The sequence below is a fragment of the Colletotrichum costaricense genome (genome assembly GCF_030867565.1).
Source record: "Colletotrichum costaricense strain IMI 309622 chromosome Unknown Scaffold_6.1, whole genome shotgun sequence".
Taxonomy (NCBI): Eukaryota; Fungi; Ascomycota; class Sordariomycetes; order Glomerellales; family Glomerellaceae; genus Colletotrichum; species Colletotrichum costaricense.
Genome location: NW_026848235.1, coordinates 2,145,065 through 2,167,455, shown reverse-complemented (window position 1 = coordinate 2,167,455; position 22,391 = coordinate 2,145,065). Strand labels below are relative to the sequence as shown.

The 22,391-nt window shown below is 50.0% G+C and overlaps 9 protein-coding genes across 9 annotated transcripts; 5 read left to right on the top strand and 4 right to left on the bottom strand.

The window, feature by feature from the left end:
- Positions 1-794: 794 nt before the first annotated feature.
- On the top strand, positions 795-2,390 carry CCOS01_06930 (uncharacterized protein; the record flags this gene model as incomplete). Its single annotated transcript, XM_060455098.1, has 1 exon — positions 795-2,390. One exon carries the CDS (start codon positions 795-797, stop codon positions 2,388-2,390), a length of 1,596 nt encoding a protein of 531 aa, XP_060314798.1.
- Positions 2,391-3,903: 1,513 nt separating this feature from the next.
- On the top strand, positions 3,904-5,809 carry CCOS01_06929 (cytochrome P450; the record flags this gene model as incomplete). The annotated part of the gene is made up of 5 exons (XM_060455097.1): positions 3,904-3,954; positions 4,043-4,951; positions 5,007-5,321; positions 5,425-5,591; positions 5,647-5,809. 5 exons carry the CDS (start codon positions 3,904-3,906, stop codon positions 5,807-5,809), a joined length of 1,605 nt encoding a protein of 534 aa, XP_060314797.1.
- Positions 5,810-6,159: 350 nt separating this feature from the next.
- On the bottom strand, positions 6,160-7,274 carry CCOS01_06928 (uncharacterized protein; the record flags this gene model as incomplete). The annotated part of the gene is made up of 2 exons (XM_060455096.1): positions 6,160-6,947; positions 7,001-7,274. 2 exons carry the CDS (start codon positions 7,272-7,274, stop codon positions 6,160-6,162), a joined length of 1,062 nt encoding a protein of 353 aa, XP_060314796.1.
- A 556-nt stretch (positions 7,275-7,830) lies between these two features.
- On the bottom strand, positions 7,831-8,796 carry CCOS01_06927 (methyltransferase domain-containing protein; the record flags this gene model as incomplete). The annotated part of the gene is made up of 1 exon (XM_060455095.1): positions 7,831-8,796. One exon carries the CDS (start codon positions 8,794-8,796, stop codon positions 7,831-7,833), a length of 966 nt encoding a protein of 321 aa, XP_060314795.1.
- Positions 8,797-9,569: 773 nt separating this feature from the next.
- CCOS01_06926 (uncharacterized protein) lies at positions 9,570-11,073 on the top strand (the record flags this gene model as incomplete). Its single annotated transcript, XM_060455094.1, has 4 exons — positions 9,570-10,079; positions 10,129-10,272; positions 10,327-10,858; positions 10,922-11,073. The coding sequence occupies 4 exons, from the start codon at positions 9,570-9,572 to the stop codon at positions 11,071-11,073; spliced, it is 1,338 nt and encodes a 445-aa protein (XP_060314794.1).
- Positions 11,074-11,913: 840 nt separating this feature from the next.
- CCOS01_06925 (VerA protein) lies at positions 11,914-13,786 on the top strand (the record flags this gene model as incomplete). The annotated part of the gene is made up of 4 exons (XM_060455093.1): positions 11,914-12,063; positions 12,117-12,646; positions 12,702-13,598; positions 13,672-13,786. The coding sequence occupies 4 exons, from the start codon at positions 11,914-11,916 to the stop codon at positions 13,784-13,786; spliced, it is 1,692 nt and encodes a 563-aa protein (XP_060314793.1).
- A 365-nt stretch (positions 13,787-14,151) lies between these two features.
- CCOS01_06924 (short-chain dehydrogenase) lies at positions 14,152-17,894 on the bottom strand (the record flags this gene model as incomplete). The annotated part of the gene is made up of 6 exons (XM_060455092.1): positions 14,152-16,231; positions 16,926-17,034; positions 17,092-17,408; positions 17,491-17,597; positions 17,647-17,802; positions 17,853-17,894. The coding sequence occupies 6 exons, from the start codon at positions 17,892-17,894 to the stop codon at positions 14,152-14,154; spliced, it is 2,811 nt and encodes a 936-aa protein (XP_060314792.1).
- Positions 17,895-18,484: 590 nt separating this feature from the next.
- Positions 18,485-18,973, top strand: CCOS01_06923 (uncharacterized protein; the record flags this gene model as incomplete). The annotated part of the gene is made up of 1 exon (XM_060455091.1): positions 18,485-18,973. The coding sequence occupies one exon, from the start codon at positions 18,485-18,487 to the stop codon at positions 18,971-18,973; it is 489 nt and encodes a 162-aa protein (XP_060314791.1).
- A 262-nt stretch (positions 18,974-19,235) lies between these two features.
- Positions 19,236-21,721, bottom strand: CCOS01_06922 (carbamoyl-phosphate synthase subunit L; the record flags this gene model as incomplete). Its single annotated transcript, XM_060455090.1, has 2 exons — positions 19,236-21,444; positions 21,519-21,721. 2 exons carry the CDS (start codon positions 21,719-21,721, stop codon positions 19,236-19,238), a joined length of 2,412 nt encoding a protein of 803 aa, XP_060314790.1.
- Between the last annotated feature and the right edge of the window lie 670 nt (positions 21,722-22,391).

The following is a 22,391-nucleotide window of genomic DNA, read 5'->3' as shown; positions in this document are numbered from 1 at the left end:
CTAGTAGCTGGGGCTATACAAGTCTTGATCCCATAGTAGGCTGATTCCTCCTCCGTCTTGGGTTTCCCGGCAAACTTAGAGCGGGCATGGTTCGGCTGGCTGTGAAAAGCTTTACTCTATCGAGCCTCTTTGCTTCTCGACTACAACATTTTTGCTGATGATTACGGGAGGTAACGCCAGACTGGGAAATACGAATGCCTGGCAAAGATCACAGAACTGCCATCGAATCGGTTGGGTTTCGATCCTCACTCAAAACACCAGGGCCAGATTTGGGACATGTAGGTCTCCCCTCTCCTCAATTAAATGATGTATCGTTCGGGCTTTGCAATGCATTCGAAAATGAGCAATAGCCTCATGAGGTCCTTGATTGTGAACGCAGTCAAATGCATTCATTTGCGCGCCTTACCGAGAGCAATGCCAGAGACAGAAGCAACCCAGCGCCTGTGTGCCTCCGGTGCTTCTGTGTCGGTCAGGGGCGGAAGGCACGATGTTGGGATAACGAAGGAGGTAGCACATGGTTCAGGGCCCTTCTTACCCTTTCCACAATTCACCAAGCCTTCCAAACCAGTCGACTGATTTCTTTCCCTTCTCCCTCCTCCTCGACCGAACTGTTCGAGCGCTGCACGAAATCTTCGCATCTGACATCAAGTCACCCAAATTCCAATCATCCCGACTTCTAATCCAACGTCTGGTATCCTCCTAGGTACGTCATCCAACCTCTTCATCTCTGATTCTTCACTTGCTGACAAGATTCAGAGTCTACTGCTACGTCGTTGCCTAGAAGCTGTCAAATCATGCCTCCGCCCGTCAATCTCCCGACTCCAGCTGCCGGCGACACCTTCGCACACAATGGGAACTTAAAGATTACCAACGCTGCAGCGAACATCTTCGTTGTGTATGACTTCGATGCAAAGAAGGCCGACCGATCAACCTCGAGTCTCACCGTAGAGTTTGTCATGGGAAACGTCTATCTCATCGACGCTTCGCTATGCAGTTACTGGGAAAGCAACCGTATTTTTGGTAATCTCGTCAAAGGACTCGGGCTTCCTTTTGAAGGTTGGTTTGAAGGCAACATCTCTATTGACACAGTATACGATGACATCGTATGTGTTGTCGATGGACGACTCCCCACGTGCTGCTCGATCGGCACCATTGCTGGCAATTTGGTCACTGTTGCTGACCTCACCATTTCTGGTGGTTTCGGGCAAACGCAGCCTCCCAGTGTCGCAACCAACTACGTTTATGGATGCCGCCTACTCGAATCCCATCTATCATACGGCGGTGGCCTTCAAAGGGCTAGCTCTGCCTGGGCCTCGATGACATTCGCTCCTGCAAGGCCATCCAGCTTGCCCACAAAAGAGCTTCCACACTCCATCCAGAACAGTACTTCCGGCACCAGTCATACCGTCAAGACGAGCTTCATAGATCGCCATGATGCTCCAGGATTTCGAAAAGCCGAACAGGAGGAGAAGAAATTGAGATGCGGCGTGGACGACTCGACCTTGCGTGTTATCTCTGGCCAAACGACTGCCACTGCAGAACAAGGAATGCTTCAAGTACCAAGCTTGTACACTCAGCAGGCAGACAAGAGCCCAGCAATCCAGCACGATGGTATTTCTGATCCAAGCTCCCCACGCTTGATGTGCGCAAATTGTTGCAGAGGAGGCCACGAGGCTAAGGACTGTATCGGACCGGTGGATGTTGACGGTTTCATAGCCGCTTGCCCAATATGCAATGTACGCGACCACATCTTTTCCAGTTGTAGCAAACTGCTTGAGACGAAGAAGAAGGCCAAGAGAGCCCTGCAATTCTTATATCTCGTTCAGCGTCGACAGAACAGGGCCCCCATTCTAGCGAACACTTGCTGGATAGCTGTTTGGGCCGCACAAGGCTGCCCCAGAATACAGCTACCTCATACGAAGGAGTTCGCCCGGATGATTGGCCACGGGCTGATCCCAGGTTACCCAGACTGGCGAACTTATGACTACTCCGCACCTTTGTCGCCGCGAGACTCGACCAATGTCGCCTTACTTCGGGATCCAAGTACCGAGTATGAATACGGAAGACCATCTGGTCTGTTCCCAGGGACGCAAAGCATTTCCATAGGTCAGGGCTACAACGCGGTCAGGGCCAAGATGCAGAGGTTGGGCATCAATCTTTTACCAAATGCCCCAAACCCGGCAGCTTTTTCGAGGAAGATGAAGAAGCAAGCTAAGCGGGATCAAGTCAAGCGAGATCATACCAAAACGACACTGGTTCAAGGAGATGGCAGCCGCTTTGCAACAGGGGCAAACTGCAACATTGTTCAGAAGTCTCTTCCAGCTTTGCCAGCAAAACCGGTCTTCACCAGCCCCACGATCGTCAACATCAAGCAAGAAGCCATCGATTAACGTTTGGACCGTCGTCACTTGCGGTCGGTCGCTTTGACATGTTGTCTCCTCATTGTATTATGTTCTAGCTCATGGAGGGAAGTTGCTCATTGTGAGAATGAGCAGGCGATGAATTGCGCCAGAGTTCGCTTGAGGATTACCGACCTAGCCATAAGTTGCTTTATGCTTGTGACTTAGCTAGAGGATATCGTACTTGTTGCGCTTTTCTTCATGGAGTTTTGATGATTGCATTCTCGATCACTTGCACGCTTTTGTGCCGTCCACCAGCCATGTCGTTAATTTCCCCAGACTGCCATAGGCGAAAGGTTCTGCATGTTCCAAAATAGGCTGTGAATTGCAATCGTGATCTTGAGATGGGAAATTACATCAGATCAGAGTGCTTGAGAGAGACTCTAAAGACGTTCCACGTAGCACATCGGTCTCGTTAAAACGACACCTTGGGTTCAATAAGGCTCGAGGTGAAGAGAATCAGGGAGATAAGGAGCATCCATATATTCAAGAACAAACCGCTTACTTAAATGAGTTCATGTGATGGAGAAGAATTAAAGGAGCTAGGGGCTCAAGGACGTAGGAGGTTTGCTTTTGCTGATAGGTGGGAGAAACATGAAGAGGGGGAAAATATGCGAATCGAACCCAGAGCCTTTGGAAAGACTTTCAAAAAGTACGCCGGTCTTGGAGCAGGTCACATAGCTTCTCTTGATTGCCTGTCCGAAGATAAAATCTGCTGAATTATTGGGATATGTGTACCCCATTACAAACGTATTTGAGGGAAAGGCAGACCATAGAGCCTTCCAGGTTGCGTGATCTGCCTCGCCACAACGGCTTTGGCCCACTCAGGTCTATCCCATAGTCCTTTAACCTTCATCTTCCACCATGATTGTGAGTTGCGCTTATATGATTTCCGCCGTAACTGCAAAGTGACTGGGCTCTAGAAGCTGGCGACGCGGAGAGGGTACTTGGCATCTGAACGGCCATCGTCAACGACATGATTCTCTGCGTGTTCGCATTCGTTCGGCACGGCAACCGATTCGCCAGCCCTCGTATCTCGGACTGGAGAGACAAGCCGATGGCAAAGTCAACCCGGGATTACCGTCTGAAACAAACCGGCAGGAATAGACAGCTCTCCCCGGCCCCAGTGGTGCGGTCGCTTGCCGAACCCCTCACGACGTTGATTGCGGGAAGGTTCGTGCCCCCTTTTTTCGTCTGATTTGCTCTTCAGGACCACGATAATTCCTCAAGCTATGGCCAAGATATTCTCGGCCATTGAAACGTTGCACGATGGCTTCGGTTCAGGGATTCGTACTCGGCATGACGAACTTATCCAGGCTGAGCTGGTTGGGTTCATGGATGGGTGGTGCGCTGCGAATGAGAAAGTCTACATGAAGTTTTGCTCGTCCGGAAGCTTTAATATCTGATGTTGTCTCGTAAGTATCCGGATCATTTGCTCTGCTCTCAATTTAAGTGTCTATCTTCCGCCCTGAACCGACTTGATTCGAAGTGCCGCTTTAGGAGCATGGCCATCATCAACATCATGATCCAGGCTTCGTGCCTTGGCTTCGCCTTCGTAAGTATTGTGCTCTTTCATTGAAAAGCCTTGTAACTCTATCGAGAATAAGAGCTTTCTCCAAGTTCCTTTTCCTGACGCTGGACAGACCATACTTTACATCGTCTCGTACATCATCTATAACCTCTTCTTCCACCCCCTCCGCCGCTTTCCCGGCCCAATCCTCATGCGCGCAACCCGCGCAACATTCTGCTACCGACTCTGGTGCGGCACCCTCTCTTTCGACATGCTTGACCTCCACAGAAAGTATGGCGACGTGGTGCGTATCGCCCCGGACGAGCTGGCGTACGCGGACCCCGCAGCGTGGAAGGAGATTATGGGTCACCGTGCCGGGAGCGTTGCAAGCGGCGGCCAGGCGCCGCTCGAGTTTGAGAAGTCGGAGACGTTTTACAGGCCGATTGCGGACCTGCCGAGGGATATCATCACGGCACCTGGCCCGGAACACGCTATGCTAAGGAGGACTTTGAGTCACGGGTTCAGCGATCGGAGTTTGAGGGATCAGCAGCCCGTGATCATGAAGTATGTTGACATCTTTATCGCTAAGCTGCGAGAGTTAGCAGATGTTCCGGCTCAGAAGGCGTACCGAGATGAAGAGGGCGACGGGGATTCTTCCGCGATGGACCTTGGTGAAAAGGGAACGGCAGATCTCGGGGAGCCGGTGAACCTGACGCTCTGGTACAACTACTGCACCTTTGACATCATCGGAGACCTGGCCTTTGGGGAACCGTTTGGGTGTTTGGAGGGAGGGGACCTACATCCCTGGGTGAGGACGATCTTCCAAATGATCCGGCTGGGCGTCGCACTGCAGACGGCGAACCACTTTTCGGTACTGAGCCGGTTCATCACGGCGGTGATGTCGACCAAGGCAATGAGGAACAGACGGCTCGAGCATCAGGCTATGACGATGGATAAGTTGAAGAGGAGGATTGCGTTAGCGGAGAAGGAAGGGCCGAGGGCGGACTTGATGGAGGGGCTGTTGAAGAAGAGGGAGGAGTGGGTGAGTCTAGTTCCTTTCCCATCATATTTTGTATCAGATGATAACATGGACGCAGGACCTTTCGTTGCAACAGCTCGAGGGCAACGCGAGCATCATTATCATTGCGGGCTCCGAGACTACGGCGACGCTGCTTTCTGGGGTGACGTATCTCCTCTTGAAGAACCCTGAAAAGATGCAGAAGCTGGTGAACGAAGTCAGAACGACGTTTGACAAGGAGTCGGACGTCGATCTCAAGTCTGTGAATAAACTGACGTACATGCTCGCGTGCCTGGATGAAGCGCTGCGGTTGTATCCGCCTGTGCCGACTGGTCTTCCCAGGACGGTGCCCGAAGGCGGAGCTATGATCCGCGGGGAGTTTCTTCCAGAGAAGGTGAGTTTTTCGTTATATGCTGTCCTCTGCCGAGGGGGCCGGGGGTTCGTTCCGTTCTCTTGTCGGAGTATCCCAGCTAATGCGAGATCCCTCACCTTCGTAGACGACTGTTGCTGTCCATCAGTGGGCCATGTACCATAACGAGGCCAACTTCAAGAACCCATTACTCTTCCACCCGGAGAGGTTCCTAGGTGATCCGGAGTATGCTTCTGATCGCAGAGAGGCGTTACAGCCGTTCCACATTGGACCTCGAAATTGCTTGGGACGAAAGTGAGTGCCTCCAGAGTTTCCTCAACTTTGTCTACCTGCTAATATGGCATGATAGCCTCGCGTACGTAGAGATGCGGATCATGCTAGCGAGATTGCTTTGGAGCTTTGACCTGGTTCTGGCGGAGGAGAGCAAGGCTTGGATGGAGACTCAAAAGATTTATACTCTGTGGGAAAAGGGGCCATTGAATGTTTACTTGAAGCCTGTCATACGTGACTGAGATTTGGGAGGAGAGACTTCCTAGCACAATATATCAAGATCTTAGATGACACACTACCTCCTTTCAAGTCTCGACTAATCGATTGATCTGTACAAATAACCTCGGTAACACCAACTAGACTATGTTCTGCGCTCCAATTCAATCACAGCAGAGAATGAGACTCACAATTCGATGACATCTGCATAAAATTCAATAGTTTTCTTAAGAGTAATTACGGGCGTCCTTTAGGGCTTACTTTGTAGTTGTTTTCAGTGCTTGCCTTCTCTGAACTTCCTCTGTGAGCTTTCTTCATGCCACCGCTTGAAGCTATATACAAGAACCTGCATTATGTACAATACGGACCGTTCCAGCTAATTAGCTTGGAAGTAACTACTCCTAGCCGGCTTCTTCGCCTCAACAAAACTTTCAGAGGTTCCATCAGTCCACGGGCGGCCCGATGAACCGCTAGAGGCACTGATCACATCGCCATGCAATGGTTGCAAGCCGACCTTCCTGTATGCTTCCCAAAGGCTCTTGGACACAGTCAGGGACTCATCGTTGTCTTCGTCGTCATTCGCCTTCAACCAGCCCTTGAACTGGTCGTTCAGCAGGCCGGGGAGTGATTCAATAGCCCCTCCCGTGATCATCTCACCCACCCAGAGGAGCATAGCCGTATAGTAGCGCTTTGTCAAATTCATTATCCGTGTGTTCGTTAGCTCTTCAGTGGGGAAGGCAAGTATGGCTGAGCGGTGGGTCGGTCCGACGGAGATGCCGAAACGGATCTCGTGGCTCTGGGAATGCACTAGCCCAGCGCTTTCCGCGATCTGGGGACCCTCTGGCCATGAGATGTGCGAGAGCATCTCAGCAGCATATCCGAATGGTAATGGAACGCTCCAATTTTCAATGTCATGGGCCTCTTGGAAAGTTTTGAGATACGGGTTGTACAACGTCCATGGCGCGTGTTGTCGCCCGTACGCTTCAACGACTAGGTGATCGAGGAAGCGGGTAATGGTGTTGTTCGCGTAGGTGAAGAGAAGTTGGGTTTCAGTTTCCAGGCGCACCCAGTCTACAAACGGCGGTCGGTTCCAAGCGTCCCGAGGATCGATTTGGCCGAGAAAAAGGTATGTTGAAGGAGTGACCTCGGATGTTGTGTCAAAACCTACCGTATGTCAGCAGGAGTACATGTCGAAAATAACACCGAATTCTGCCTACCGAGCTGTCTGCGTAGCGCATTCATAAGTCTGAATAGGGTCATATCCCAATTGAGAACAGGGCCCTCATCCGCCATGGACGGCCTCGTTTGCTGGAAGAACTCGACAATCAACCTATCGATAATGTGGCCCTCCTTGGGGCGAGTGCGGAGTTTCTTCGCATCCCAGTAGAAGAACAGAAAAGCCTCCTTCCAATCAATCCGGCCAGTGTCCATCGCCATGACGCTTCTTCGGGCGGCAGATGTGGTGGAGCCCACATTCGGCTTTTGGGTCATGATTGCTAGTGGAGTTTGAGATCGAGAAGTGCGCGCTTGTGCAGGAAGGAAGTTGGAGAACATTTTTGTTGTTTTTTTGCGAGGCGCGCCAGCCTGATGGGAGGGGCATAAGTACTCCTCTTTCGCCGACTAAGTCCGGGATGATTATCGAAGGATTAAATAGTTCTAGAAGCGGTACAAGCGGGTTCAGCGTCCGAAGGAATGCTGCTTGTTGGAACCAACACGAAAGCGTCCAAATCGGGCAGCCAAAGAGATCCACTCTCGCACAAGTCCCAAATCAGCCAATTAACAAAGAGCCGGCTGTCTATCATTCGGCAAACAAACAATCAAGCAAACACTTGGCATCACCGAATGTCATCCAAACGTTTGGCCCCCCCCATTTGAGAAAACAAGCCCGTTTGCTCCACCGATCCAGGGGTTTAGGTAAACCGCGTAAACGCTGAATGGCCTGCTTGCCGCATCGCGATTTGACCAATGATTCACATGCCCCGCAGACGGGCCCAGAACCTCGGACTTGGATGACACTGGACCCTCTACGCGCCTCCTCAAATCCGCTTTATTCCTTCTTTTTGACCATAATTAGAGCCCCTGCAACGCCAGTGGTGATGATTTCTTTCCCTGGCTCCATCCCTGCTTCGTGGAGCAAACTCGCGAGTTTCCCAACGGCCATCTTGACTACATCACGATCCGTTCCGACATCATCGGGGTGCGCCTCACGCCACCGCGTCACCGGGCTGACCGTCTCTAGGAATCTTTCGACGTGATCTAGACCCAGCTTCTGCTGACCCAAGAAGAACTCCCCGTCCGGTCCGACTGTGCCGTCCTTATTCCAGTCTTTGCGCAGGAAACCGCTCTCTTCGAATTCCGCCACCGGCGTTTCGAGGTCCCATGGCATCGGTAGCGTCTCGTACATCTTCTCCGCTATGAGGTTACCCGGAGTCATGTACGGCTGGATATACTCGTCACGGAAATCTTGTAGGATCTGCTGCATGCTCGCGGCGTTGGGCATGGATGGGTGAATGTACTTTGAGCTGCTCGTCCAGATGGCGACGGAACCGCCCGGCTTGAGCACGCGGGCAGCGGCAGCCCAGAAGCCGGGCATATCGAACCAGTGCGCCGCGGTAGCGGCTGTGATGAGGTCGACGCTGGCGTCGGCGACGGGCGGGGAGAGGTTGGACCCGAGCTCCTCCGCGGTGGAGACCTCGAAGCGGATCGGCTCCGGGGCCGATGTGACCCCGCCCAGGGCTCGGGCAGCGTCGATCATGCCCACGCTCGGGTCCAGGGCGATGGTCCGTGTAAAGCGCGGGCTGAGCTCACGGGCAACGGTGCCGGGGCCGCAGCCGATGTCGAGAAGGGAGTCTGTTTGGCCGCCTGTTGAGACGTGGTGGTCGTAAATGTAGTTGTAGATCCTTTGGTCGTAGCCCAGCCTGCCTTTGGCGTAAGTAGCGCCTTGCTCCTTTGTGTAGGCACGGAAGGTTTTCTCAACCGGGGCTGGAGTTGGGACGGTTGCGACGTCGGCCATTGTCTCTAAATTTTGGTGGCGAATTCTCCAAAGCTGGTATTAATTATAAAGGGATAGAATCAGACGTTTATATATGCTTCTACATAATATGACAGTGTTTTCCACAAAATAAACAGCGGAAATTTGATGTGGCCAGCCTGATCTTTATAACTCACATGCGCTCAAGCCGAACTCAACATCTGAGGAGGGCGTTTGACGAACGAGCACCAAAGTCTGCCATGATTGGCGAAAGGCTACCGAGAACGGCCCACCAACATCTTTCCAAAGAGGGATAACCAAGTACAGCAGAGCCAATCAACGACCCCAAAAGACCTCACACTAATCCCGATCAGGGCGACGACTGCGAAGCTGATGCTGTCCCCGCCGACCCGCTGCCGGTCGATGACCTTTTGGTGGCTTGTAAGCCGTCTCGAATCCTTCAGAATCCCGTGTCCGTGTCCGATCCCCTTGAAAATCGAGCCTGACAGCAACCGCCGACGGAATTTCTGACATTTAGTTCAGTCAACCCCCTCGGCTGGAACGCTCTTTTCGTTGGTAGTTGACGAAGCTGACACAAGGGTGTTTGCATGCCTGGAGGCCCTCTCATCTTACCTTACCTTAGACCCGGGAGCCGGACCCGGAGTTGTCTTCTTGAGCCGAAGTCCTTCACCGCAGCATGGTTTACTATGGCGCGCTGAGTAAGGGTTGCCAGCGATGCCGTCAACGCAAAGTCAAGGCACGTGTTTTTGAAACCCGATGACCTCCTCCTTGTGCTTGTAAGTTCTACTTCTAACATGCTTTGGAAAAAGTGCGATCAACGCAAACCGGGATGTCTCAAGTGCGAAAAAGGACAGAAGCCTTGTCCCGGCTATCGGAACTTGACAGACCTTGTCTTTCGGGACGAGCGCCAACGAATCAGGAAGAAGATTGGAAATGAAGCTGGCAGCTCGTCAAAGCCGAGGAATCTGCCAATCAACTACGCGTTGTGCCTCAACATTGAAGATAGGGCGGCCACCTTTTTCTTCACCCAATACACCACTACTGGACCACCGTTCTGTGACTCGTACCAATCATGGCTTGCCAAGACATATCACGAAGAATCTCCTGGCAACCTAGTCCGACATAGCATCCAAGCAGTCGGCATGGCTGCTATCTCAAATATCTCTAATGCCCCCAAAATAGTGCTGCGGGCCAAGGAGCGGTATGGACAAGCACTAAAAGCTACTAATGTAGCTCTGTATGACCCTGATCAAGCCACAGCAGATACAACTCTCATGGCAATTCTTCTCCTTGGGCTATTTGTTGTACGGTTGAAACCCCTTCTCCTTCAATAGCCACGACTAACTTGAGCAGACGATAATGTTCGAAAGCTGGAATGATAGCCATGCGTGGACGGCGCATATTGAGGGCGCAACAGCCCTATTGCACCTTCGCGGCAAGGGCCAATTCACTAGAGAGCTTGGAATACAGCTCTACATACAATTCAGACAGCAAATTGTAAGTCCAAACGTAAAGTCATTGAGCGGACCCTACTGAGCCGGTTCCCCGCAGCTCCAAGCCTGTATGCATCGAGGTGTTCCCGTACCCCCTGCCCTTGTGGAGATTACCATGCAATTCGAAGCCAGCCGTCAAGGAACACAGTACAATAGTCTACGTCCAGGGTCCTTAGCAGTACTAGGCTTTAGGCTCGTCAACCTTTCTGCAGCCATGAACACACAACAAATAACAGACGCCAACGCAATCTACCGAACAGCGGTGGACATTGACAGTGATCTCAACGCCTGGGCGTCAAAATCCTCGCAATCTGATCGGAAGTTCCACGAGATTGAAGCAGATGCATCCAAGAAAGAAAATAACTTCAACGGGAGAGAACATGTGTATAACAGTGTTTGGGGAGCACAAGTCTGGAACAACTGGCGGTCGTTGACGATAGTGACAAACCGTATTATTCTCAACCATGTCGACAAACAGAGCTTCGAGAACAACGAACTCAAAGAGATAATGCGGTTCCACAGCATCTCGGTTATCCACAGTCTTTCTGCTGATATATGTACATCTACACCTAGTCTATCTGGTACCCCACGTCAGTACCAACATCATATCGAAAATCCCTGCACTATGGAAATGAAGCTAACAACTATCCTAGGAGCACCTTCCATGATCTGGCCGTTGCACATCGTCTCCCAAGAAGAACTAAATGTACCAAATGTACGATCTTGGGCAGTCGAGCAACTAATAGGTATCAGAAAGTCGATGGGCATAAAGCAAGCTGCTGTTCTGGCAAACACGATGGGCTGAAAATGCTAGTTTTGGAGACACCCACTTTCGCACAGCGATAGACAAGTTTGCCTTTCATTCTATAAATATTATGTTGGATGGTAGATGTAATTAAAATGATAGCCCTATTCATGGTTCAAAGTTGCAACTTCCAACATTGAGTCATCAGTTTGATCAATTCTAAGAATTTTGGACATGATGCAGTATACCACTTCGAAAGCTCATTGAAAGAAGTCTGAGGATTCAAGTGCGGCAACTAGACTGCCGCAGGGTATAAGGTTCATGATTGCAGAAGCTTTATCGATAAACGAAACATCGTATCATACTGACAGTTGATGTTGCGGACGATGAGGTAAGCCAACATATCAGTCAGCGCCGGAAGGCATAGAACCTAGCTCACCTGGCCAAGTGTATTTTCGTTACCATACTTACATGATAATTGCAAGCAGAAGATGCCGTTTGTTCGATATCTGATTCGGAACGTCGAAGAAGATATTCTGAAAGCATTGACTGTTGATCTCCAGCTATACTCCCCACAATTGGCGGCTTCGAGGCATGGGCACAAACTATAAAGAACGGCACAGGGAGAACCTGACTCGATACCTCCATCGAACGAACCAATCTCCAAACGCCTGGATTGACGGCGTGATCCCAAATGGGCATATAAACATGTTGCCCTTTTGGGACGCCCCGTGAGGCAGGAGGCGCTCGGTAAGTACCAAGAAAGAAGGCATATATATACTCCACGCTCAGGTTCTGCACGAAGGGGGGATAGACTATTACTGATCATTGTCAGATGAACTAAACTACCCACTTAAGCCTTTCTACAAAGCACTTTGTTCATTTCGACTCAAATCAAAGATGGGATTCACGACGATGTGGTCGTCGGCGGCGCTCTTGTCGCTGCTCTTCAAGCTTGCCCTCGTTTTATCAGCGATTGGACTTATGAAAATTGGCTGGAAGGCTTATACTATCAGAAAAAAGTTCAAAGAAGTAAAAGCGTTGGGGATCGTACGTGCACCACATTTACGGATCCAATCAATCAAGCTGACCGTCGCACATAGCCAATGCTGCCTCACTCTTGGATCATGGGCCATCTTCCCATCATGTTTGAGTTTCGCAAAGAGTATCCAGGAGACATCAATATTGGTAACTTCCACCCATGGATCATCAATAACTACCAGAGATACATTCCGGAAATGGACCACTGCCCTCCAGTCATTTATCTGGATCTCTGGCCTGTGTTGAAGGCACCCATCGTGGCTGCGTACAAAAACACCGTTGCGGCACAGTTCACCCAGACGAAGAATCTTGACAAGCATCAAATCTCCCTCGACTTCATGAACCCGCTGACCAAGGGTTTAGACATCGCTACCCTTCAAGGCGATGAGTGGAAGAAATGGCGAGGCTGGTTCAACCCCGGCTTCAGCTCGAGAAATGTTTCGTCAATGGTTCCTGATCTTATCGAAGAGATTAAGGACTTTGCGGATAACTTGCAACAAAAGGCCGGCTCTAATGGATCGTGGGGTCACATGTTTCAGCTCCGCAACATGACGACGGCTCTCACGTTTGACATCATTGTCCGTGCAGTCTTGTAACTGAGCTAATTCGTCTTGTTTGAGGTGTCCGGACTGATAGATACTTACCAGGGATGAGCGTCTCCACGAGCAGACAAATACGACTGCTGGCCCTCTCAGAGTGGCACTTGCTGACCAGTTGAGGCTCATGGGCATAAGACAGGCCTTCAGTTTCGGCTACTTGTTCCCATGGCAGAACAAAGCCGTGGATCGTAACAATCGCATTGTTCAACACCAGCTTCAACCCAATATTGTACGATCTCTGGAAACCGGTCTCAAACCATCCAAGAAGAAGACGGTGCTCAATCTCGCTTTGATGCATTTAGCAGAAGAGGCAGGTGGGCGCCCGATTGACCCAACTACCGACCAACTTATGATGGACACCATCTTGGGCAATCTTAAGACCTTCCTTGTTGCGGGCCATGAGACAACTGCCAGCGCACTGTGCTTCATGTTCAAGGTTCTCCAGGACAATCCAGACTGCATGGCCCAGGTTCGCACCGAACACGACGAGGTACTGGGTCTGGATCCCGACCAAGCTGCTGACATTCTGAGCAAGTCACCTCAGCTCCTCGGCTCCCTTCGGTATACACACGCCGTGATCAAGGAGACTCTCCGCCTGAATCAACTTGCCTCCACCATGCGAGGAGGAGAGCCGGGATTTCATCTCAGTGATGCTACTACTGGTCTGCAGTATCCCACCGAAGGGTTTCTTGTGTGGGATGGCGGCCCGGGTATGCAGCATGACCCGTCCCTATGGCCGCAAGTTGAAAAGTTCATCCCGGACCGCTGGCTTGTTCCTGCCGAAAACCCGCTTCATCCCGTGAAGGATGCTTGGAGGGCATTTGCCCGCGGTCCTCGGGATTGCATCGGTCAAGAGATTGCTCTGGTTGAGATCAAGCTGGTCGCAGCCTTGATCATGAGGAAGTACGATGTTGAAGAGGCCTGGGATGAGTGGGATGCTCTCCAGTAAGTTTGGCTTTATTCTAGCCACAATAATCTCCTCATCGCCATACTGTGCTAATTATCTTATGTTGCGCAGAGGGCCTAAAGCCAAGAAAGATATGGTCCGGGGACAAAGGCTATATGTGGCTGGAGACGGCATCGGGCATCCCAAAGAAGGCATGCCAGTTCGCGTGCGCCTTCGACAGAAATGAAACATGTGCCTGACCTTTGAGATGTCCGTATTGAGATCTCTCTTATAATGTCCACATTTATCAATCATCTTGGGATATCTAGGTTACAATATCATCAGGTGTACGAAAGTACAGTGTAACCGCACACACTCCATAGGAGTTGACTGAAATCAACTCAAGACCATTGGTGTCAATCGTCCATAGATGGTGAGTGAGCATGACATACACAAGCACTCAAATTGTATTGTTCTACGCTTGGTTGATTAGACTTATGAATAGAAGATCAAAATTCGAACGCTCATGCTCCATATTGCTCGTCATCGTTACCAATTGCTCATTGACTTTCAGTTCGCGTCGAAGAAGCATAGTAGTGAATGTCGAGAATATCACTTCTTCCAAATATTCCGGGAGAAGTTGGCTCTGATCTGATCCGCCTGTTCCTCCATCTCCTCTGTTGTTAAGAGCCTCTTCGAGGCGCTATCTCGATCGGCATTTCCCCAAAAGGAGTCTCTATAGAACAGAAGAGGTAGTATACTGCCCTTCCATACAGCCAATTCGTCTCGGTAGACAACTGTCAGACTTATCATCCATGAAAGGGCCATTATTTCTATGATGAGTAGTATCGCAGGGAAGATGAGCCAATATGGTTTGACGGCTATAAAAGTGACGAGTTGAAGTGATTCGCCGTTGACTACCGATGTGGTGTTGTCTTTTCTTCCCATACCGAATCTCATTTGGTTGGTCAAGGCAGTCGCAAAGTCCGTGAAGAGTTGCTTTAGGCTGGCAGGTGTTGATTCTCCGTGGGACCAGAGCCTTGAAAGCCAGATGGCACTCCCACAGTTGATCGAGTTGGGCTGTGTGGAGACCCAACTGCAAGTGCCATTGAAGAATTCTTCTGAGAAATACTGTGACATCAGAAGCTTGAAATTGTTGTCAATGCGGTAGATACACTCTTCGGGAGCCTGAAACGCAGAGCCAATCTCTGAAGCTCTCCCCGCGTTTACGTGTCGTACCATGGAGGGGTCTGCGCCTTGTGAGAGATTTCCTTCGGTATATACCTTCCCTTTGACGAGGCAAGGCAGCTGTACTGCAGATAGATCCCAAGCTTGTTTGGGCCCTGTAGACTTCTTATCGCGAATATCGTAACTCATTGGGGTCTTCGTAATGGGAGTCTCGGATAGGACTCCTCGACTAATGATTGCCGAGTATGTCCGAATACAAGGGTAAAGCGAGCAAGTGATGGCTATGGCGTGTTTGGGTTTGTTTACGTTGATGTTGCCGTCAAGGGCCGTGCTTGTCAAGACAGTGACATTCACAAATGAGACCGAAGCCCGTTCGAGCGCCTCTAGCGGTATGGTACCATTGGTCCACGATAGATCGCCTGATATAACCCTCATCCCTCCTTCTCTATCCGTGTTGATGATTGAAATTCCGTTTGCCAAGCTGTGATTAATGGCCTGAAGATTGTCGATCAAGCCCCGATGATCGATCATTTCTCTAATATCAGTGCAGATATTGCAAATGCCGGCGGAAGCATGAGTAACGTTCAACCCAGCTTTGACGGAGGTGTTTGAGCCAAGACCGATGAAAGTGCAGTTTCCTGTTGGACAGGTCGGCACAACAACCGAATCAGAACCGTTGCGGCTCAAGGCGAGAGTCTGAATTGCACCCTTGATGTCTGACCTCAAAGCCATGCCTTCGTTGTCACCGATAAGTGTTCTGATGTTCAGGCCGTCAACATGTCGCGTCACCGGGATCATTCCAGTGCCAGGGCCAAGAGTTTCGTTCTTGTCGACGTGCCCGATAGATTGCTGAACGAAGGGCCCAACAGCAAAGGACGATACGAGGACAACCACAGCGACGAGAATTGATGGGCTGCGCCAAGTGACAATTCTCATCAACTTCAGCGCCCCCCAGACGCCACGAGTACCATCATCGAAATGCTGCAGGTTTCCCATCCGGCGTTGGGAAGATTTGTCGCACCAGAACCACGTCCACTTCGCCTGTGCGATGAGCTCGGTTGCAATAGATACCAAGATCCCTCGAAATATGGTGGAGAGTAAATTGACAAGAGAATTCAGAGTTATGATCCGATCCAAGGGCCAGTCTCTCAGGGGGTGATCATCTTGGCCGAGGATAACCGTGATTGTCACGGCTAAGAGACATGTGGCAAGAACGAGAGATAGAATCTCCCAAATCCATAGGAAAAGGACGGATCTGCGTGTTTGGCTGTCTTGTTGGGCCTCGCAAACATCTTCATCCTGGAATCGTTGCTTAGATAGGCCCGGCCTTTGAGGGCTAAGCGGAGCGCATGGTGATGGGGTCTCGGAAAATCCGTCGCTGGCTGTAGTCCATTGCTCGAGTTCAGTTGATGTGGAGACTTGTTTGTTCAAGTCGCGATTGTCGCTTGCAGATGTCGCCATCGACACGTTCTCACCGGTGACGTATATTTGGTAGTTGAAGAAGCTGTATGAGAATTAGATTATGGCTCAACTACTTCAGAAGATGAACTTGAATTTATATCATGGTTGACCTGGCACTGTTCATTAATTTGTGTCACACCAGTTGTGAATCAGACCGATGAAGCCAGGCTGCTAGTACGACGAGAGTGAGGCTCAAAATCTACGTTTTTGCTGACCTCAGAGACGAGCATAGGATCGTTTCCAATAACTCATCCACATTGGCCTCAATGCAAATACCCGAGTGGCCCATGCTTGAGCCATTTGCTGAGTTCAAAAGGTGCCTCGTGAGGCTGTGGGGTGGCCATCTGTCACACTTGAGCAACGAAGCACGGTCATATGAGACATACACACGCAATGGTACCACATGAGCTGTCTTGAGCTTTTTCAGACAAGACTATGGTCTTTTTGTATTTGTTAAATACCGCACGTTAGTCATTCTTCGGATTGCTCACCGAACTCGACCGTGAGTGAGAGGGCGCCTAGGAGTAGTTGGGCGAAACAGTCATCCGTGTCGTTTCTGAGAGGCGACTGCAAAGTGATAGCTCACCGATTCAACACGAAAACCCGCAGATATCCGTCTGATCGGCCTCGCCGAGGTACGGTTGCCATGTCTTCATCAAATCCATTCTTTATTTCCGTGGTGGGATACGAACGACCCTCCAAATCCAGTCTCAATGCTGGCTTTGTATATGACTGACAGCATGTCCTTCACCGAAGACTCTGTGGTAGTCGGGCCGGCGAAATGTGGTGCGTACTTCGCCATCTTGCCAAGCATGGCCATTCCCTTCTGCTTTTCTTCCTCTGTAGCTGGCAAGATGTTAGAACTTAGACGCAATTAGAACGAGGACAGATTGTAGTTCTTACCGTTGTCATACAGCCCCGTATCGATCACTCCGGGCGAAATGCTGAAGAATAGAATGCCTTGATGGGAGTGTTCCGCACTGAATTTGGCCACAGCTGTATTCAGTGCTGCTTTGCTGATCGAGTAAGGGGCTCCGACCTCGATGCCGGACTTGGATATGAAGTCCAAGTCAGCCATACCGGATGAGACTGTGATCACCTTCTTTGCAAGACCTCTCTGGATGAGTGGTAGGGCGAGATTGAAGAGATGAACATTGCCGACGACGTTCGTACGGAACGAGTCGAATAAGTCCTGTTCTAGCCGCTTCGGTTTCTCTCCCCTTTTATTTACTTTGTCAGCCCCTTGGTATGGATGTGTCGACAATGCCTTCTATGAGATTCCGTGGAGTTTAATAGACTCACAGAACGCTAATGCCATCGTAAGATGACCAGGTTGAGATGAAAGCCGCATTTGCAATGACATAGTCGATGCTTCCACCCGTGATTTCCGATGCAGCATTCACGGCTGTCTGAGATTTGGTCTTAGTGAAGATCCTCAATTTTATGCTAGGTGCTTACCTTTATCGCATCGAAGTCATCAAGGTCAGCTTGTAGGACGTGGATGTTCTTACGCTGCAGCTCGGCGTCCACCTTCTGCTTAGTAGCCTCGGCATTTCGGACAACCCCAATGACGATGTTGTTTGCATCGGCAGACAGTTGCCGAAGAAATTCAAACTTGTCCAAATCAGCATTCTATTTGGCGACGTTGAATGCAATGGACTTACTCCAAGCCCCCTGGAGGCTCCGGTTACCAAGTATGAAGACATGAGGATCGTGTTGAAGTGTGTCCGTGCTCACAGTTCTTTCCGCGTAGAAAGATTTAGCGTAAATCAAAAGCGACCAAAACGTCTCAGTCGAAGTAGCAGTGAGAGTGTCTGTATTAATAAACTTTTGAGCACCGTGATATATAGAGAATTCTAGTCGGCTTAGAAAGCTATGGAACGGGGTTGAGTTCTGCCGTAGGAGCAACTTCGATTACTAAACTTCGTCCGCGATACTCGGCCGGATTGTTGCACTTCCTGAACACTGGCTTGATTATCAAGCATGGGAAATAGGGATTTTGGTCAGAACCACCACGCCTGGAAAACGTTTCAGTAATCGAACGGAGGCGGAGGATTGGGGTTTCAGCCTCAACTAATTCGACGTGGTTTGCAAGGAAAGAGCATGACTCCGAAAGTAATCGAAGCAAAACCTGGTCTCAAGAGTAATTTCTAACATACCTAACAGACAGAGAAATTCGAACGCCATAAATTGCACTGAGACATTCCAACTGTTCAACTCTACTTTGCTAGCTTGCAACTAGCACAGTAACTTTCGCTTTTCACCATTGCTCAGGTTCCGCAGCTATCTTTAAACCATGATCTTGAATAACCTGGTTCTTCTTGCAGGAACTGTGGCTTCGCTTAGTACTTCTTCTTCATTACCTCATCATGAGAACCCCGAAGCTATCAGCTGCTCCACATCAGCGAGCCAAGCGACACCCAGTTGGCGGCAGCAGCAGATTTTCGAGACGTTCATCCAGAGATTCTTCGTCCAAAAAGATGCAAAGGCGGCAATTTTAGCCAACATGTCCGTAAACTACACCCAGCACAACCCCAACGCTCTCAGCGGACGCCAAAACGCCATCGACTATGTTGGCCCAATCTTCGACGCTGCGAACTTCACAATCCTGCGGCGCTCGTTTAGCAACAACATTGGATGGGTTCATACCAAAATGGAGATTCCAGGCTTGCCGCTGACTGCGGTGGTGGATATTTTCAGGTTCGAAGGAAGCTGCATTGTTGAGCACTGGGATGTTGCAACGGCGATGCCGCCTAATGCTACAAATCCTTTGGCGCTATTTTGAGGGTTGTTCACTCTGTTTCGGAGAACGAAGCAGTTGATAACCGGATGACGATGGAGTATCTGAGATGAACCATACTATGTAATAAGAATGAAGCTCTCGGAAAAGCATGTGCTCTGCTTCAAGTTGTCATTTCTGGCATGATGCAGACATACAGGCATCAAACGACTTCGGATGTAGACCTTAATTGAAACCATACTTTGGCAAAGCATTAAAAGTAAACTAAAAAATGATGGTTGAACTAATGAAATTATGGCAAGCAAGACTACTCAACTGAACAAAGTACAACGCCTTCATCCACCGCATCACCACTCCTCCACTTTGTATGAAATATTCCAGAAACACCTACGATGATGTTGATCTCCATTTTCATGCTTTCGATCACCATGACACATTCACCCTTATTGACCTCCCCGCCAACGGACTTGGCAATCGACAGCACTTTGCAAGGCATTGGGGCTTTGACCTCGCTTTGCTGGTCACTGTTGGAAAGCGCTTCCTTTCTCAAATTGGTATAGAACGAGAGCAAAGTATCTTTGCGGAACTCCTTCCACTCCCCAAGCTGCTGTAAATGACAGAATACCCTGACAGTTTCATTGAGTGGCAGACTTTGACGACCTTCACCAATATTTGGGATGGCAAGGTATGCGCGAATCTGGTGGCCATTCACCGACATACTCATGGATGTTGGTGATGACAAAGAGCTCGTCTTCGAGACTAGCGACCGCTCGCCAGATAATGGCTTCAGCTCGACGTTTCTGATGTTGAAAATAGGCCCCGACCATGCCTCCCCTGTCCGAATGGCTTGACTTGTGGCAGTGTAAGTGGCAGTCAAATTCGACGCCGGTGGTAGTTCTACCCCCTCTTTGGATGAAGAATCCTTCTCATCAAGGCTGTGGTGTGTCACAGGGTAGAGACAGACATCCCACTCGTTGTCGGCGTTGCTGGAGCTAGGTTTGGGAAGACAGGCCTCGCACCTAGTAATACCTCCAGAGGCGGATTTTGAGTCTCTAAGGGAGATGATCTCGCAGCTTTGGTGGAACGGGTCAAACTTTTGGTTGTGGAACTGACGGCGGACTGTCCGGAAGTGACGACGACCACCAACTTCCCGGGGTTCGTCCTTCTGCAAATGTTGCAGAAAGATACTAGGAATAAGTGAAATATGGGCTGGCAAGGCCGGCGTGTATGGACTTCGAAGCAAGTCGTCGATATTGTTTGGAATAAATGATGTCTTGTAGCCAAAGTCCTGGAAGGCTGGGTGCAACAAACAGCTTTGAAGGAATAACTGGTTTGTCCTAATTCCAATGCACGGAGTGTTTGCCAGCTCTCTGGCAAGTATGTTGATTGCCGCAGATCTTGTCGGTGCCCAGACAACAATCTTGCAGATCATCGAGTCAAAGTAGATCGAAACTGATGTTCCACTTTGAATCGCTGTCTCATAACGAATAACCGAGCCCGGGCTTCTTCCTGGAGATGCAGGCTTCCATAACAAGATCTTGTCATGGCTGGGAAGGAAGTCTCGCTGGGGGTCCTCCGCACAAAGCCGACACTCAATTGCATGCCCAGTCTGTGTAAGATTTGACAGCTGAGGGAGCTCTGAGAGACGGCCTTTGGCCGCAACAAACAGTTGCAAAGCGACAAGATCAACTCCGATGACTTCCTCCGTAATTGGATGTTCGACTTGCAGTCGCGTGTTAACCTCAAGGAAATAGAACTTTCTCGTCGATGTGTCGAAGACGAACTCCACGGTCCCGGCTCCTTCGTAGCCTATCAACTTGACGATTCGGACGGCTGTCTCGCTCATTTTCTGCCTGGTGTCGTCATCGAGAAAAGGGCACGGTGTTTCTTCGATCACCTTCTGGTTGCGACGCTGGATCGAGCAATCTCGCTCAAAGAACGACACTACTTGACCATACTGGTCACCAACCACTTGGATCTCAATGTGCTTACTGTTCTCAATGAACTTTTCCAGAATGCAGTCTCCTGAACCAAATGAGCGTTGAGCTTCTGACTGCGCTCTACTCAGCTCCGTCATCAGCTGCGATGGTTCGTGCACAACTCTCATACCCTTGCCTCCGCCGCCTGCGGAAGCTTTCAGCATCACGGGAAAACCGATGTCGACAGCTGCTCTTTGCAGGTCTTCAGCTTCAAGACTGGTGCCAGTAAATCCTGGGATCAATGGAACATCGGGAGCATTCTGCCGGAGATAGTCTTTGGAAGAGCGCTTGTCGCCTAGTGTGGACATGGCTTTGGCTGGAGGGCCGACGAAAATGAGTCCAGCGTGGCGTACACTGTCAGCAAAGTTTGCGTTCTCGCTCAAGTAGCCATATCCTGGATGAATTGCGTCGGCGTGTACATTTTTTGCAGTTTTTACCAGGAGATCAATGTCGAGAAACGGATTTCTCTCGTTCTTCTCCATAGAACCAATGCAGATGGACTCGTCCGCATCCTGAACATGCCGTGAAACAGCATCTCTGCAAGGAAAGTCAACAAACCGTGCATCAAGATAACTCTAATGTTCTCGTGTTGTAATTTGGTTGGAACTTACTCTTGAGTATAAACCGCTACTGATGCTACATTGACTTTCTTGCAAGTAGCAATTATTCGACAGGCAATCTCGCCCCTGTTCGCGATCAACAGTTTTCGAATTCGAGGGTGTCCGTCTTCGCCGAGCGGAACATCGGCCACAAAAAGCTCTTTGCTGGAAGTTCGTGCTCCCGTTAAACCATCAGTTTGCTGGATAGCTGCCATTGTGACGGGGATGATGTAGGATTTTGGAAATAGGAAGACTCCCTCAAGCCCGTTTCTCGAGACTTAATACATGTAACAGTGACTTTGGTTGATTAAGCTATTCTAGGAGCTTCAAAGTCCATTTTTGATAATGGGATTGGCCAACCTCATAGAGCTTTCGGATCTCGGGAACAGTGAACCGCGCTCCGGATAGTGTCTGTGACACGGCATAGATGCCCTTGCCGACGGGTATGCTCGGGAAAGCTGCAATATTAGCGCCGGGAAGCGGTCCGGACAACAGTACACTGTGTGGGCCCTGGCACCCGGCTCCTCGGAACTTCAACCTGTTGAAGGTGGCAAAGCGGCAGAACTTACCACAGCAAAGTCCTCTGGGTTTTCGAGACGATTTGATACTGTAACTCTGGCAGACTAAGTGTTCCAGTCAATAGAAACATGAGCAGGCAGTTTATGTCTCACTGTGTTGCATTGCTCTAGCGTGTGCAATCGCCGACTTGGAATGATACTGTGAATGAAACAGTGAGCGCCATGCTTGATTCTACATTGATGATGCAATGACAACTTGGTCAATTGAGCGATGTTTCTTTACTAAAACTGCAAGGGGCGTGATTGCATTCATTGAGATTAAATCAAACATACACACCAGGTTCGCTCGTTTGTGGACACCCAAAAT